Here is a 17933-nt window from a genome sequence, read left to right as displayed (position 1 = left end):
ACTGACCAAAAAATGGTGATTGATACATTGGTCACTTCCCTCATTCACACCCCTTTTTCCTCTCAAATCTGTACACCTGGATAGATTGCTGGCTATTTTTGTTGCCCCAGTAATGCTAAGTTCAGGGTGCGAGGGGCTGTAAGTTAGCGAGTGTAAACAGAGAGCTCTCAGCAACAGGTTGTTCAATACCAACAGTTCTGTCTACAAGTCAGAGGCAAATTTCTAACATACAATCTTGATTTTAGCTAAAAGCTACATAAATATAATTAAAATTAGAAAATAGATAAAAACAGATGCTAAAAAATTAGCTTAAAACTCAAATTGTTAAGTTGTTTTTAATATTTAATCGTATCTTTTTTATCTTAAACTTAAAGAGCCCCTAAAGGGACATGGAAGAAAAAAAAATTAAAGTAGAATTTTTTTATTTATTTATTTTTTTTTTCTAATAAAAAAACATTTTTTTCTGAATACTATCTGGTGAGCACCAGATACTATCAGGTAGTAGATGGTATCTAGTGCTCACCAGATAGCAACCAGAATTTTTTTTTCTAAAAATACTTTTTTTCTTGCTACTATCTAGATACTATTTGGTTAGCACAAGATAGCAACCAGAATTTTTTTTCTGGTTACTATCTGGTGCTCACCAGATAGTGTTTAGATAGTATCTGGTGCACGCAAGACAGTATCTTGTGTAACCAGAATTTTTTTTTCTGGTTACTCTCTGGTACTTAGATAGCAACCCAATTTTTTTTCTAAAAACACTTTTTTCTTGTTACTATATTGTGCACACCAGATACTATCTACATACTATCTGGTGCTCACCAGATAGCACCCAGAATTTTTTTCTTCTACATTTTTTTGGTTACTATCTGGTGTGCAAAAGTTTTATTTTTTAGAAAAAAAAATATTGAGATGTTCCTTCAGGGACTCCGTATAAACTTTTTCACAAGTGCAAGAAATTGATCAGAAAATAGTCAAAAGTACATTTTATAGTAACATTTCATGCTAAGTATGAATTGAAAAATAAAAATATTTAACAAATATTGTCAAAAATGTGTTCATCTTTGCTTTCTGAAAATGTGACGCTAATAAAGAAAAGTGACATTTCATTAGATATGTTTTATTAAAAAAAGGAAACCCAACAAGAATTGTTTTTTAAATTTTTTTACATAATGATCAAGGATTTTTATTATAGTCTATTTCATCAGTTTCATATCATTACAGAAAATGTTATAGTACAGCATTGATCAATGTCTCCTCATTGCTTAATAATTTCCTCAGGAGTGCTGGTCACATATATCTGTACAATATGGTTCTTTTTTTTTATTTCTGTACATTTTTTGTGAAGTTGGTTAAAAAGGCTTTCAGCACTTAAAGAAGCTGTTTGTTTTTTTCTTGAATCTTTTCTTAAATTCAAATAAAAGAGTGTTTGTCCCGGGCTCAGCTCGCCCCTGCTGAGGGTTCGGGGCTGAGTTTACGCCCGGGTCTCCGTGAATATAAGGAAGCTTCCGGGGGGGGGGCCTGGGGTTTGCGTCCCGTCCCGTTCCGTTCCCCCCTCCCCACCTCCTCCCTGCCCAGGCATTTGGCACTGCGCACATTAACAAGACTCACAAGATAAACAACAAGCAAAGCTCTTTGTGAAGCCATTATGATGCATACTAATGAGAGAAAAAACTGAAGTGTCACCTCGATGGGCGCTCAGGCGGCCGAGTGTGCGCCCATTCCCTCGTACCTGAGCACCATGGGAAAACTGGAGCCTTTTTTTAATGTTTTCTCCAGAAAACAGATTATTTTAGTCCACTAAAGATGAGAAAATAAAAAAACCTTTTTTCTTTTTTTTTGTTGTCCTGGCAGGCACCTACAGCTGTCTATTAAAATGCTACTGCTATAGATAAGGTCTAGCATTGAACACACAAAGCAATTGCAATGAAAGGAACAAAGTTGCCTTAATATAATAATGATAATAAGAAGAATAGTGATAATAATAATAAGAATAATCATAATAATATATTACAGAATAAATCTCTTTTTATAATTAATGTTTTCATTAAAAGTTATATTTTCTTTGTTTGAAATACAATAATCTTTTTAAATTAATTTTTTCCATATGTATCTAGGTTGTGATCAAGATGTTGACTATACCTCAACGTTTTCCAAATCAATAAAAACTAGCTGTGCCGTTGCATATTACAGAATAGTTAATGATATGTGGACATGCACCGTGAACCACCCATTTTCCAGCCCGTGCTATATGACACCGTCTCGCCATCCCGCCGTGGTGACATCATAGCCGGCCGATGACCATGACGTCGACCACCTCGCCCTTGTGCAGCTCCACGTATTGCTCTGTTTTGGGAGGTAGCATCAGGAGCCCGTTAGCACTGCGCATGCTCATCAACCTGCTGCTCACCTGGTTCCCTGCAGAGCAGACCAAAACATGGGAAAAATGAGAAATGTCTTTTAGGATTTTTCACTTATTTACCTTAAATTAATGCAGATTCCAAGCACTAAATTAACTCTTAAACTACCCAACCAATTCAGAATCAACTAGAAAAGTAGCACTGTCTGTGATGATGCTAGTGTGAATGCTTTATGCTGAATTTGGTCGATGAAGATGCTTTAAAAAGTACCAAAAGTGTGAATGTCCTAATGTTCAACTTTCTGGCTTAAAATTAACAAATATTTCAAAAAGATTTTAAAACTAACATACACAGACTTACAATAACTAACAATGTGTATGATTTTTTTGATATGAAATGTATGTATTATTAGTATGATGAAGACAAAAATGAATTTCCTTTGACCTCAATTTGACGTGTTTTGCTTTTAAAGTAAATATCATTGATTAATTTGGGGGAAATTTTTGTGTAACTTGTAATGTTTGGGCATTTTGACCCCAGGAAGACAAGCGAGAAAAATAAACAAATAAACGTGCTGAACATTGTGATACCAAACTTGCATAATTTGGAGAAACTGCAAAAAGAATTTGAAGAATTTCTTAAAAAATCGCAAAAATTGCATAAAATCCAAAAGACTTGAAAGGTATGAATACCAGATGTATAACCATGAATGTCCTGAACGTGCTGAACGTTTTGATACCAAACTTGCATAATTTGCAGCAAGTGCACAAAGATTTAGAAAAATCGCAAAAACTACGAAAAATTCTAAAATACGCAAAAGTTATGAATATCAAAAGTAAAAGCATGAATGTCTTAAACGTGCTGAAAGTTTTGATACCACACTTGCAGAAAAAAGCTGAAAGTGCACAAAGAATTAGAAAAAAATCGCAAAAATTGCGTAAAATTTCAAAATGCGTAAAAGGTGTAAATACTAGAAGTTCTAGCATGAACGTCCTGAATGTTTTGAAGTTTCAAAAGCGCATGAAGAATTTGAAGAATTTCTTGAAAAAATAATGGAATAAAATTCCAAAAATCATATTATTTGTGAAAAAAACAAAAAATACAAACATGAATGTCCTAAACTTGCTGAACATTTTGATACCAAACTTGAATAATTTGCAGAAAGTGCACAAAGATTTAGAAAAATCGGAAAAACTACAAAAAATGTGAAAATACTTAATCATCTGTTTTCTTCATCACTATTTTATTTTTCATATTAAATAATATGCAACGAATTTGGTTAATTTTAATGGATCTATGTCTAAAATTTATTGATGATAATAATAAAGACAGAAAGACACATTTTTCACTACATCTTAGGTAAGTAGAAACACTCTTGTTTCAAGAAAAATCATCTTTCTTTATAAGAAATTTATCAAGTATTCTTAGTTTGAGAAAACATATTTTTTTCTTAAAATATGAATTCTCAGAAAAACTGTTTTTCTTACCAAATTGGAGGATTTTTGCATTAATCTGCCAAATGGAAAAAAAATTCAATTTATTTCTAAGAACCCTGTTTATGCAGTTGTTAAACAATTGCCTCAAAAAGCTTTATGGGTAAGAAATGAATCATTTTAAAAACATTATTATCTCAGCAAAGTCTACAAATAAAAAATATTTTTCCAGCACAAAAAAGTAGAAACTAATAAAAAGTTTTTTCTTTTTATTTTTGAGGTAAAACAGTGTATTTTTCACTGATTGTGTTGAAACAGAATATTCCAAATGAGTTTTATCATCTTTGTGTGCATCAGCATTTCATCCAAAAGTATGAACACTTTAATTCAGAGTGGAGGTTAGAAACCCAGAAATATGTGCTCTGAGGAAACGTAGTGTCCGGAAAAGGATCCATCAGGTGTTTAGTGTTTCTCTTTCGTATATAGGTATGTGTGTCTTCTGGTAAGGCGTTCTGCACCTGTGCTCTGTGCCCATGGCAGAGGCTCCTGGTGATGCCACGTCAAAATGCAGCGGTGGTATTCAGGGCGAGGGTCCAACTTCACATCACAAGACAACTAGAAACAAACAAATCATTTATTTTAGCATTAATAAAACATTTTTACGCTTCAATTTGATTTACTACTTGAAATAAGTTCTATTATAATTCAGATAATTTCCTCTGATTTTTCTTTTTTTGAATATCTTCTTTGGGCTAAATTGTAAAAAATAACTTCTTTATTTGAGTTCAGAGCGCAAACACTGTAAGTTTTTAAGATTTTTGAACAACTTTTGCAATAAATAAAGACTTTAGAAAAATGTATGCTTAAAAAAGTAAAATAAACAATTATTGCATAATCTAAAAACATAAATTCATGATGCAGATTCTGTCAAATTCATCTAAAAGTTGATGTATTTTTCTAATAATCTGCTCTTCTATAAGGGGGAAACTGTCTGGCTGTATTTGTGCTTTCAGGTCATAAGTCCCCATACTAAGTGGCACTAATACATTTAAGCTGATTTCTAACTGCTTTGTAACAGTAAATGATGGACTCTGGATGGTTCCCATAATGGCTGGGGACCAGATCCGTTAAAGCAGGTCGGGACATAAGTGTTTAAAATTGTTGTGATTTTTCCACTCCCCAGTTATGAATATTCATATCTGTGCTGAGAAATAATGTTTAAAAAAAAGTGAGGGTACCCTCGCTTTGATGATGGTGGGCCTGGGGTCCAGAATCCCCTGCATCTTCCTCAAAGCAGGGATGACAAAAAGATTACAAGTGACAACAGCGGACACGGGGTTTCCTAGGACAGACGGACAGACGCAGGGGGGGAGAGAAAGCAGAGGGAAAAAGATCTCAGTGACGTCTCTGAGTGGACGCTTGGCTAAATTCCTCTTTCTCTCAACTTCACACACTACCTGGGAGGGCAAAAATGAGTTTTCGAGCACCATCTATGTCCAAAGTGGCAAAAGTTGTTGGGAGACTAAAGGAGAGAAGAAAGAAAAAAGGGATTTAGGAGATCAAGAAGAGAATGACCCAACTATAAATTGATGAAGTTTCTTTTTTTGTTACCCTGGTTTCATAAAAACTCGTCCAAAATGGATCTGAGCATGAAGATCGATGTCCAGCACCTGCTTTAGGTAGTCCTAAAATATGATGGAGGGAGAAAAAATACACTAAAAATCCCATAAAAATCAATGGGGTAACGTTCCTTCAAAATCGTATATACAAAGTACCTACTGGGTATTTACATGGTACATAAATTTCCTACAAACATTTGAGGTAGTTAAAGATACTTTCTCTGTACCATGAAACACTCATAAACGTATCACATTACTTATAGTACTCAAAATGTACTTTATGTGTACATATTCTCTTCAAAAACATGGCAAGTATCATGACACATAAACTTGACAAATTGATTTAAGGTACTCAAAATGTACTTTCTGTGTACCTACTCTCTTCTCACATATGGTAAGTACCACAGCAAATGTATTCACTTACCACATGAATTTAAGTAATCAAAAAGTACTCTCTATGCAATTACTGTTTTCTTACAAGTAATGAGTACTATGGAAAACATAAACGTATTGAATGAATTTAAGGTACTCAACAGGTACTTTCTGTGTACCTACTCTCTTCTCACATATGATAAGTACCACAAAACATGCATATACTTAGGCATGTGGATTTAGGTTTTTAAAAGGTACTTTTCGTGTACTTACTCTCATCTTACATATTTTAAGTACCACTAAACCCATAAAAACTTACCATATGATTTCAAGGTACTTAAAATGTACTTTTTATGTACACACTCTGTTCTTAAAATCGTAAATACCAAGAAACACCTAAAATTACTACATGAATTCAAGTACTATAAAGATACTTTCTGTGTACCTACTCTAGTCTTACACATGGTAAGTACTATGAAACACACAAAAACTTCTCACATGAAATTAAGTACTCAAAAGGTACTTTCTGAGTATCTACTCTCTTCTTACAGGTGGTTAGTACCATGAAACATACAGTCTTAACACATGAATTTAGGTACTCAAAAGGTACTTTCTGTGTATCTACAGTATTCTAATACATGGTAAGTACTATAAAAATATATATATAACCTACCACATGAAATCAAGGTACTTAAAATGTACTTTATAAGAATTACTCTGGTCTTAAACATGCTAAGTACCATGAAACATACATAAACAACACATGAATTCAACTTCTCAAAAGGTACTTTCTGTGTACCTACTCTGGTCTTACAAATGGTAAGTACCATAAAACGCACATAAGCTCACCACATTAAATCAAGGTACTTAAAATGTACTTTCTGATAACCTACTCTTGTCTTGAACATGGTATGTACCATAAAACACACATAAACAATGCATGAATTCAAGTACTAGAATCATACTTTCTGTGTACTTACTCTGGTCTAACATATGGTAAGTACCATGACACATTTAATAAAGAACCACAAAAGTCGCACATAAATATCAACAACCAAGAGAGCTTATCACGTAAGGTAAGTACTTCGTAAGTAGTATGTAGGAACAACATAAGTACCTATGTAAGTACCATGTAAATACACAGTCGATACCTTGTAGGTACCATGAAGATACCATGTAATCCCCACTACACGTCCTGCAGGACTAACTCCTGACTTTCCTCTTTCTACCACAAGGTGTCAGTAAAACACAACATTCTTCCTTCTCTTACCTTCTCTCCCATCGACACTCCTCCTGAGGTGATGATGACATCAGCACGGCTGATGCCTTCATTTAGAGCGTTGAGAAGGTCATCAGGGCTGCAAGGCACAAAAAAAAAAACACTTAATCCCAACATCAGAACACAGAAAAAAAGGCCATAAATAACCAAATTAGGATTAGTAAATGAAATAAGAAGCTAACTCATTTATTAGTTTAGGAAGTTCTGATGAACTGATCTAAATAATCAGATCTAGAGATCTGAAAATCCGATCTAAAAAAGTCATACTTGTCCCCAACGATGCCCAAGTTGATGGTGGGGTAGCCATGTTCCTGGATGGTGGCGAGCAGGGTGGAGCGATTGCTGTCCCGAATCTTCCCAGGATGAAGGTCGTCCTCTGGGTTGAGCAGCTTTGGAGATCCAGGAGAAATTAAACGTTGGAGACTCATATTTTATTCAACACAGACATTTTTTTTTTTCTACAATAAAGTCTCATTGAGTGTCATTGAACAAAGTTTGGTGAAAAAAGAAATTTACAGTATGAGGGTAAGTGTAGTCATTAAACTGCTGATGTGAAGAAAAAAGTTCAAAGGTGTAACTACATATTTTTTTATATTTTAAGCACATCTCAGCACAGAATTAAATTTTTCCTCTAAAATACAAAACCAAAAGTGTTGAGATCTTAAAAAACCCCAAAGAAGAACTAAGTAAGCCTTCAAACTTCACATGGAAAAGGCTTTAGCTGGGCTGGAGAACAGAAATATACTCTAAATATTTATTGCTAATTTAAGAGAACAATTCTACTTCATCGGAAAATCTAATGACGTATCAAACATTCCCTGAAAGCTTTTTACCTCATTTCCTGTGGACATGACGGCCACCACGGGGAATTTTTGGACTTCTACCTCTGTGACGCCTACGGTTGCCAAGAGTCCGATTTCAGAGGGGCCCATGTGGGTGCCCTTTGCCAAAACGCACTCCCCACGTTTGATGTCATGACCAATAGGCCTGCGGAGAGAAGGAGCTGTGAGTTTCAAACACTTACAGCCCAACATGATGGAAGTTTTTATCAAACCGACCTGATGTCTTGACCTGGACGGGCTTGTACTAGGATTCGTACCTCCAGCTCCTCTGTGCCCTTATAGACACATGGACAAATATAAGTAATCTGCTGTTCTGGAAACTCCGCATTGGATTATGGGAAATGTAGCTTACATCTTCAGACTCCCGAAGCAGCTCGGTGTCTTCCACTTGGACCACAGCGTCTGCCCCGCATGGAATCGGAGCACCTGTCGTCACCCTCATCACCTGGCCAGGCATCACTGTGTGGGTGGGCTTCATATGGAACGTAGAGATTAACAAGATTATGTAAAATGATCAGATTCAGTTTACGATAGAATTCAAGCAGATCTGTAGTTTTATTTCTGATGAAAATTGTGTTTATAACAAATTCTTGTGGCTTTTTTTTTGATGATGGAGGACAAATTTAAAGAAATTTAAGATATTAAATGCATTTCTTTATTCAAATTGTTGTGAATCAGGAGCAGATGAAAGGATGCAGTTTGAAAAAATAGAGAAGAAAATACGCCGCTCTGCAGAAACTATGTCCTAGAAAATGATGTAGACTTCCAATTTGGCTATAATCTGAATAATCATGGTTAAAAGACAATTGGAAACGTGAAAAAAAACTCAAAAGATGTTCGGAGTGGGACTTTAAATGAAAATCTGAATTCATTCCCTACCCCTGTGGCTCCTCCCTATTGCTCCACTTATCCCGATAAGTCCATTTGAAACTGTATCGATATCCAAACTTGTTTTTTTACAAGGGAGGCAGGCAGTGGCGTTCCGCCAGGGCCTGCAAAGCCTTCAGTGAAGGCCTAAAATGATCTGAAAAGAAGTATCTAAATCCCAGAGAAATTACTTTTCAAAAAAATATATATTTGTCCAAAATATATTTGACATAATTCCAACTGTTCTATTAGCTTCTCTTACAGTCCTACGCCCCGGATGTCACATTAAAGTTTCTAACCAATCAGATTTTAGCCCTCACTTGTTGCTAGGTTCCTGAAAGTCTGCCCTGCATTCATACGGTTTTGCAGGCATCTTTCAAAGAAAATAAAAATGCAGGATTGGTTACAAGCTTCCTGCTCTGAGATCTCAGCAATGGGGGAAGGGAGTGGGACTCCCGCCCACAACTCAGAGGCAAATTACTAATGAACTACTGCCGCTCTGCAGAAACCATGTCCTAGAAAACAACTAAAACTGTGTTAAAATTTTTGAAAAATAGGTAAAATTTCTCTTAATTTTTGCTGCACCTTACATAAGCTAAAATAGAAGGCTAAGCTAGGTTCACACCACCATCAGCAATGCACGTTAAAGCGACAACTTCCAATGTAAAGTATATGTAAATGTGTGTTAACGCCTATTTTGGGCTTCAAAACTCTCACGCACGACAAGGAGCTCATTGGTTAAAAGTTCCCTGCTCTCTTCAATTCTGATGCATCCACTTGTAGACGACTAGATCCATGTATGCCCTCATTTTCTTGATTCGAGCTGGCACAAAACTTATAAAAAACAATATTGTTGCACTAGTAATATTAGGTTGGTAGGTGTTCAGGGATGTAAACTAGTGGGAAGAGGGGGCGGGGTTACCAAAAGTCTCGCCACAACTTAAAGGTGAATTTCTGATGAACTCTTCTCCTAAAAAACAACAGGTTTTTTTTTGCCAAAAAATGACACAAATCATAATTCAAAGACCACTTGGAATAATTTTTAAATAGATCTAAAGATGATCGAAGCATGACTTTAACTGAGATTTGATTAGAAATGAATAAGATTGATAAAAAAAGGGTTTTTCATATAAAAAATGTATTGTTTGTGAGTCAAAAATAGAGAAAACAGGCTAAAATGTAAAATGTGCGGGACATATAACCTCCATGTGTGTTGATGCTCAGAGTTTGAGGGAGCAATTTTTTTTTTTAAATATATAAATAAATAAATTGTCTGCCGAGTTTCCTACGAAAGCCTCTTCATCATCTGCCAAAGCAACACACTGATGTGCCACTACAGCTGCTCAAGGCAAGAGGTGAAGTCAAGGACAAATGCACTTTACGCTCCGATTCAGGACACACGGCCGTTTGCTTCTGAGGGGAGAAGAGTGGAAGTTAAAGGTAGACATGCCAGCATTAGTAAAACACAAACCTGCTCTCCGGCTTGGGACTCTCCAATGATGAAGCGGTCACCTGGGCCGTCGGCCGCTGAGGGAACAGACAGATTTGTCAGGATTAGACACAGTGAGCGTGCAGGCATGTGTCATGGGCTGAATCAGTTTCTCTATCTGAGCAGGAGCAAAACGAAAAAAAAGGACGTTTTTCCCTACAAAAAGTCTGATTTGATGGGTTCAGTAATGTTAAAAAAAATTCAATTAAGCAAATAAATATGACAAAAAAAGTGTTAAAACGTCTTCTATAAGTTCAGACCAATTCATGTTTAAAGGTTTTCAAAAGTTATAATTTCTAATTAAAAATTTTCAACATAAAAATGTATTTTTTTTGTCATTGCAGCTAAACTTTGCAGAGAAAAAGTGAAAAACGTCTTACTAAACAAATGAAAATGTTCCTGATTGCTGTTTAGCTTAAAAGTGAATTTCCAGGACTCACAATCGAAAATGTAAAGATGGAAACACATAGTTTTTAACTGATAATCACTTAAATTTGCTTGTTATAAAACAAAAACTCTGAAAAAAGCTGGATTGTTAAGTCTATAACCCACAACTCCAGAAACACATGTGGATTTTTTACCTCTCCATTGTGGCTCTCTGGTTAATGGAAAATAAAATGTTATCAACTTTACACTTTAAAACATAATTCCTTCAAAAACAGCAACATTTTGGCAGATTTTTGTGCGCCGTGTACCAAAGAAAATCAATTGGAGAACCAGAATTAAGGTGCACCAGGTTATAAGGCACTTTTTGAAATGATTTTTTGTCAAAAATAATAAAAAAGTGACTTTATTAGCTCTGATTTAATTTTTATAAGTTAAATTTAAACAATTTTTTTAATCATTGTCGACATTATGCTATACTGCTGTACTACGTTTGCTGCATTGAGATATCATGTGATACGGTGTCTTTTATTTTTTAAAGGACTTCATGTAAATCTCTAATAAAAGTTGCTAAATATTTAAAAACGAGCGTATTTTCTTTTTTATGTATATTATATTTGTACAAAAACAAACGACAGCTCAGTTATATTCATTAGAATAACAATAGCATAAATACAAATCATGTTTTTTATTTTTCTAAACTAAGACTTTGCGGCTCCTATTGGATTGTTGGACAAAATTACTCTTCAAGTGTTGAACAGTTGCAGAAATTGTTCCTATGATGCTGAAATTATATATATTTCTATAAAATATATAGTGGGACAAAAATAAAACCGACAAGTTTTGGTAAAATATGCTTTTGACGCTGACACTGACCTCTCACAGCGTATCCATCCTTGACGGAAGCGGGGAAGGGCGGGAGGTTGTCTTTGGCATAAACGTCCTGAGCCAGGACTCGACCCATCCCATCTGTGGGAGAACAACGTGGGGGTGAGGCGTGACGACAAACGACGGATTTGGATGAAGATGTGAAGAGGTGTGTGTGCACACGTGCTTTTTTATTTAGCTTTATTGATGCAGCCAGCTCAAATATCTTCACAGCTTCCACAACCTTTAAGGATGAAGACCAGAGACTTTCAATGAGCTCACAAAGGATGAGAGAATGAAAGAAAGGGAAAGTGGGTGGAAGTAAAAAAGAAAAAAAGAAAAAAAATCCAGCAGTAAAATACTTTAAGCTGCTGTGTGGCTATATATAGCATTTCTCAGAGCTGAAACGCTGTGATGTGTGGGTGTTAATATGAAGATCTAAGCTTTGATATCAAAGAAGTAGAAAAAAAAAAAACACACACAAGCTCCCACACATGCAAAAGCTAGAAGATGATCTGCATCGAGATGACATGTTTCTGTCCGAGGCCAAGACATTAAGTTCGAAAGGTAATTTTTATGGACTTTTATGTATTTTTTTCTTGAAGAAGTGCTTTATCACTAACACTTAAAAAAAAAAAGAATCTTTTATGTGATTTGCAACAAATAGTTTCCTCCATCTTCCTGAAATGATCTTTGATGTCAGGAAATCTAAGAGGAGCCACAAGGGGGCAGTGCAGCAGCATAGCAATTTCAGCCTTTAAAGCAGTAGTATAAACCTGCAGGCCCGGAGACCCAACAACGTTCTCAGGACCGCATTCTCAGGCCCCTGGCTTTTTTAACACAGCGCCCCTACTGGCTGGAGGACTAACAGCATCCTCAGGACAATTTGTTTATGTTGTAACAGCGCTTCGATCATGTTTTTTACTCTTACTACTGTGCCTCGTAAAGTCTTCAGAAAGTAACAAAACAAACTCCAACCAGTAGGGGCGCTGTGTTAAAAAAGCCTGGGTCCTGAGAATCTGGTCCTGAGATTGCAGTCCTGAGAACGCTGCTGGGTCTCTGGGCCTGCAGGTACACCCTTCTCCTTTAAAGGGTGACCTAACAGGGAAGTTGGAGGCTGACTCCACCCACAGCCCAAATTTGAAAATTAAGTCAGAGGGGTGGGGTTTGGGGGCGGGACTGTTATTATTACTGGAGCTGCAGATCATAACGTAAGACTTCTGAAACTTAAATGGTTTGACCAATCACAACATTTCAACTGTATTACCTCAATTCAACCTCTAGGTTGCTTTTTTGTTTGCTAATTTTCACCTATATTTTATTTTACAATGTCTGCCCTCTTCTTTATGTTTACCCTAAATAAAAACAATAAAAAGAAAGTGTTAAAAATTCAACCTGTAGGGGGCAGCACACAGACAGTTTTTGACTATATTTTCAAGAATTAAACAAGTTTAAATAAGTCAAAAAATTGTCAATGGCCAACAGACAGCACTTTCACAGCTAAAAAAAGTTGATTTAGTGTTTGGTTACCCTTTAAGGGCTGAAATTCTGCTTAGAACTGATTAGAATTATAGTCTTTTATTATAAGAATTACTCAATATTTCATACTTGACTCCAATTTTGATTTAAAAAAAATGGGGTCAGTTGTTTACACAGGTGGACATGTCAACAAACTCTGATTCTATTCACTCAGACGATCAAAATCCAGCTGTCGTCCATCTAAATATTTAATCTCTAGCTACTCTCTCCGTCTTTCTTCCCCAGCTGCCATCTTCCAAACATGAAACATCACTTTACAACCTCAGAGATAAAGACAGTGTTTGCTCTATCGTCACTAATCTCAAAGTCACATGCGCCCCGGGCCACCATCGCTCCGAGTCCTCCTCGTAGAGGAGAAGCGTTTCACCCTCCAGCCCTCGTCTCCGTTCTGTCACCCTCCAACGGCACTTAGCCCGCTCCGCCGGGAGGATGACAGGATCCTCCTCTGCTTAAACCCATCACTGTGTTCACATTTGCATCTGCGCGCGCCTGCTGGGACCGGGGCATTCACCGTGTGAATTACAGTTACATTGGAACAAATCGTACAAATTCAACGAGAGCATAAACACAAAAACAAAAGTAATTAGCACTGATTCAATTATTATTTCTAGCCACCGAGGGGAAGTCAAAATAAGCTTTAGGCACAATGCAGCTGTTTCACTTAATTGAATTGTGATTTTATCAAACCACATTTTGGTAATAAAACTGGGATTCTACTGGTGCAAAAGCACAGCTCTGAGTCAGAGACGAGGTGATCCAACAAGAAAATTAAAGAAACCGAAATTATTCTTCAACAACCAAACTTTTGGGTCAAACATCAACTTATTATCCCAGAAATATTCACTCCAATGAAATTATCTGATGACTTTGGGCATAAATTGAAAAAATCAAAATGGATTTAATAAGTATTTATTAATTAAAATTATTGTGAATCAGGAGCAGATGAAAAAATGCGGTTTGAAAAAGAGCGTTTATGTGACAGAAAATACGCTGGGCTGGTTATAAACCCTGAGCTCTCAGCAACAGGGAAGGAAATGGGGGCGGGGTTGCTTCTTGTCTACAGTCTTACTGATAATTTTAATTACTAATGAGAAAAAAAAATGAGAAATGAAGAAATTATGTCCTACAAAATGACATAGGTTTTTGATTTAGGCGAAAATCTTAATAATCATAGTTAAATCAGGAAGAAAACTGGCAATTGCCCTGGCTCTCAGCCATTTGATTCAATCATAATGGCGTTTTCGACACTTGTTTATGACACAACCGAATGGGCTAGAACGGTGTTTTGGGCGTGCAGTTTATACGCCATGAACTCCACTTTTTACGCCCATCTTGGGAAAACACAAGACTATGACAGACATTTTCTGACTATATTTATCCAAATTCTCAGAATCCGTGAATGAACTGGGACTAATGTTAACGCCCTCATCGATTTTGATTGGTCCTTTGTGTTAGCCCCGCCCCTACGCTCTATTACATGTCTCAAAGTTTTAAATTTCAAAATTTTCAGATTCGAAACTGGAAAGAAAAGAGTTGAATCTGAATAAAACATCAAATTTGAGGCTAAAAATAATTACGTTTATTTTAAATTTGCAGAAAATGTAGTTTTTTTTTTTTTAGCCAAACACCAATATTTTTTTCAAGTAATTTAAATTGGGTTTCAAACCTCAATGAACCTGATTTGGCTCCATACCTGTGAAGCTTTACTGATCTCCGAACTTGTTTTTTTATTAAGAGGGAGCCGTAGCGTGTATCCCTTCGCTATAGCGTGTTCTGTGTCGCGCTGTGCTGCGGAGGTAAAAAACATTTCTTCACGTCGGTGTGCTCTGAAGCCCAGAAGTTCACATTTAAACGCTTTTAACAACTTTTTGTTTTAGCACGACCTTTTAAAGTAATAAAACCGTTGTTATGTATTTCCGAGCGCTAGCAGCTACATGCTAACGTAGCTGACTGGCGACTTTTGATGACATCATCGGGTTGTATTAACATCCAAATCTGAAGACACTATTTTTCCATAACTCCACGTTTGTAATGGAAGCCGTTGAGGTACGGGAAGAATTCGGATTCGGTCTACGTATCCAACTTGGATTTTGCCATGTCATCCAGACATGGCGACTTCCTGTTGATTATTTCTCAAATAAAGATAAACCAAAGCCACTCTCTTGACATGATTATAATAAATACGGCAACCAACTATTTCCATTTTGTGCAAGATTTGGAGCATGACTCTTCCAACAGTAGATGGCAGACGTGCTAGTAAACAGTAAAGAAGAATAAGAAGCCCTTCCCTGCTTGTCCAGTGTGAACACCGTATGTTCAAAAAATGCTTGGTATTTACAATAAACGGCTTTACTTTTAAAAAAGGCAACATTTTATTTAATCTCTACCAAAGCTCATATTTAAATAAAGGTTTGAAATGAACCAGAAACACTTTCATAACTGTCTGTTATTCTAATTAAACTTCATGTTGCTTATTGTTGCAAAAGTCCCAAATAAAAATGCTTTAAGCAGCTGGTCTACTGAGTTCAGCTGTAATATGCAAAAATGTGCTCTCCCTCCCATTGTTTACAGCCATGCTTATAACATGGTCAGATAAAGTTGCTATGGCGACTGTGTCCCGCTGAACCTCTCGGCCCAATCATCGCCGCTCGCAGCTATATTTAGGAAAGGTTTGTTTGTGATGCATGCGCTCCTGCGCCCAGGAGAGTCTGTGTGCGCCTGTGATTGACACGGAGCCCGCGGGCAGACGCTGCTGATTCAGTGAGGTGTCCAGGTGTGAGCGGAGCATGTTTGCTGCACTGAGCGACTCAGGAGTGAAGAATGGAGGAGGTTTAGGATGCGTCCTCACCTCTGTAGTTGATGATCTCGGTGCTCAGGACGGCGGTCATCTCCAGCACAGTGATGAAGGCCTTGTCCATGGAGGTGAGGGGGAAAGGGGACATGCGGTGCCTCCGCGCGACCTTGGTGATGTCCACTGCACTGTGACCTTTGACACAAAAACAACACATTAGACTTTAAAAAAGTATTGATTTAAAGTCCCCACTGGCTGTAATTAGTGATGGGGGGAAAAAATAATTTTAAGATGCATCAATTATGATCCATAAACGATTCTAAATCGTTTTATGAAGTTTCCCCTAGTGGCAGAATTGCGCATTGCAGCCATTTCTTTAAATAACCATAACTCTGTACAGGAATGGGCTAGTTACTTGCTTTTTTTCCCCCCAAATCCTTAGATTTTTTTCTCTTCATGACCGGACCGGATTAAACCACCTGGAGGGCCGGATGCGGCCCGCGGGCCGTATGTTTGACACTCCTGATTTAACATATAAGTAACAATCGGAACTATACGCGAAGCATTTTTTTAATAATATTTTTCACGACCACACAAACATGGCTGATCTTAGACTTAGACTTAGACTTTGCTTTATTAATCCCTTTGGGATGGCACCCTTGGGGAAATTAAGTTTTTCAGCAGCTTACAGGGTATACATTAATAAAAAATAAAAAATAAAAATAAAAATCTCAATGTACATATACATGATAAAAAATCTCAAAAAAAATCTTCCAGGTCTCGTCATCTTCAACTTCTCTTAAAATTGATCGTTTGAAAGCATTTTTTGCTTTCATAGAGTCGAGGGTCGATTGGATAAAAGTCACTCAGTGTGTAAGTTATGGGTTAGTCAATTCAATTTAGTCAATTCGATTTTGATTCAGGAAGCAATTATTCAATTATGAAACAATTTGATTATGAAACAATTATTAATGCATCCCAGATCTGCCTTTTTTTAAAGAAATGTCTCTTTTTATTACAAGACACTGGACCAGGAGTGGGTCAAATTTTTGGCTAGTGGGTCAAAAATAAATTCTAAAATTTGTCAGAAGGGCCAAACCAGGTGCAGAGGAATGGAGTGATTTAGAGAGAGAGAAAAAAAGAAAAAAACATGGAATTCGGAGAAAAAAACGTGCTTTAATTTTGATTAAAAATAAGAGAATAGAACATTTTAAAGTTGTTATTTCGAAATTGTGACATTTGTTAATGCAAACTTAAAAAAATCGGACTCTGAAAATCCAAATTTGTAGTATGTCTTCTATGGGTAGACACCAGATTTACATGGAAAATAAAGTATTTTCAGTATAATTTATTCCAGTTTGGTGGACCAGATTAAATAGTTAAATGGACCGCATGAGGCCCCTTAGGTTTAGTTTTCCCACCCCTGCACTAGACCACCAAAGTGCATTTTTAAGTAACATCAGTTTATTTGTTTAACTTTTATTGAGAACATAAAAATTCTGACATGAAAAAAATTTAATCTGATAATCAAAATTCTTTCACAGCATCAAAAGGGAAAAATTGTCCCTGAACTCAATAATCTTACATAAGATAATGTTACATTTTATCAGCTTTACTGAAACGCTCTTTAACTCACATCAAACAAAATAAATAGTGTCAAAATAGCCGGTGATTGTGATTTTGCTAATTTTTTGCGTTGCCTTTATATTTAATTTTGGCGTGCCTTTTATCCAGTTGACCCTCGACACGATGACAGCCAAAATGCTTCCAAACGGTCGCCTTAAAGTTTAAACGAAGTCAGAAATGGTTGGATGACGAGACCTTGAAGGTCGGCCATGTTTGTGTGCTTTTCAAAAATTGTTACTTTTACTTTAAATCAGGGGTGTCAAACAGTTTAATCCGCCCAGTCATAAAGAGAAAAAAAATCTAAGGATGTTGGGGAAAAAAGGCAAGTTTGTAGCCCGAGTTATGGTTATCTAAAGAAATGGGCGCAATGCACAAGTCCACCACTAGGGGAAGCAAAGGAAAAGAAATACGAGCATAGCAAGTGAATAAGAAATAAACAGAATTTCTTTGCAAGCAGTTATAAAA

The 17933-nt window shown here is 36.5% G+C and overlaps 1 protein-coding gene across 10 annotated transcripts in view; it reads right to left on the bottom strand.

Moving 5' to 3' along the window:
- Window positions 1–1104: 1104 nt before the first annotated feature.
- The window catches only part of gphnb (gephyrin b), a 110951-nt gene continuing 94122 nt past the window's right edge, over window positions 1105–17933 (bottom strand). For 6 of the 10 annotated variants that reach the window (XM_036210386.1, XM_036210389.1, XM_036210388.1 and 3 more), the window contains 13 exons: window positions 15900–16037; window positions 11522–11614; window positions 10244–10299; window positions 8258–8377; window positions 8122–8180; window positions 7897–8050; window positions 7331–7452; window positions 7055–7142; window positions 5405–5478; window positions 5248–5315; window positions 5032–5135; window positions 4312–4408; window positions 1105–2418 (listed from right to left, as the gene is read on the bottom strand). In XM_036210386.1, the coding sequence (XP_036066279.1) occupies window positions 2285–2418; window positions 4312–4408; window positions 5032–5135; window positions 5248–5315; window positions 5405–5478; window positions 7055–7142; window positions 7331–7452; window positions 7897–8050; window positions 8122–8180; window positions 8258–8377; window positions 10244–10299; window positions 11522–11614; window positions 15900–16037 (1307 nt within the window). In that variant the 3' untranslated portion in view covers window positions 1105–2284. The remainder of the gene's footprint in view (window positions 2419–4311; window positions 4409–5031; window positions 5136–5247; window positions 5316–5404; window positions 5479–7054; window positions 7143–7330; window positions 7453–7896; window positions 8051–8121; window positions 8181–8257; window positions 8378–10243; window positions 10300–11521; window positions 11615–15899; window positions 16038–17933) is intronic. The other 4 variants (XM_036210387.1, XM_036210392.1, XM_024290776.2 and 1 more) reach the window with 1 other exon arrangement.

This window comes from Oryzias melastigma, linkage group LG24 (assembly GCF_002922805.2).
Source record: "Oryzias melastigma strain HK-1 linkage group LG24, ASM292280v2, whole genome shotgun sequence".
Classification (NCBI taxonomy): domain Eukaryota; kingdom Metazoa; phylum Chordata; class Actinopteri; order Beloniformes; family Adrianichthyidae; genus Oryzias; species Oryzias melastigma.
This window is presented reverse-complemented; position numbering and strand designations above follow the sequence as displayed.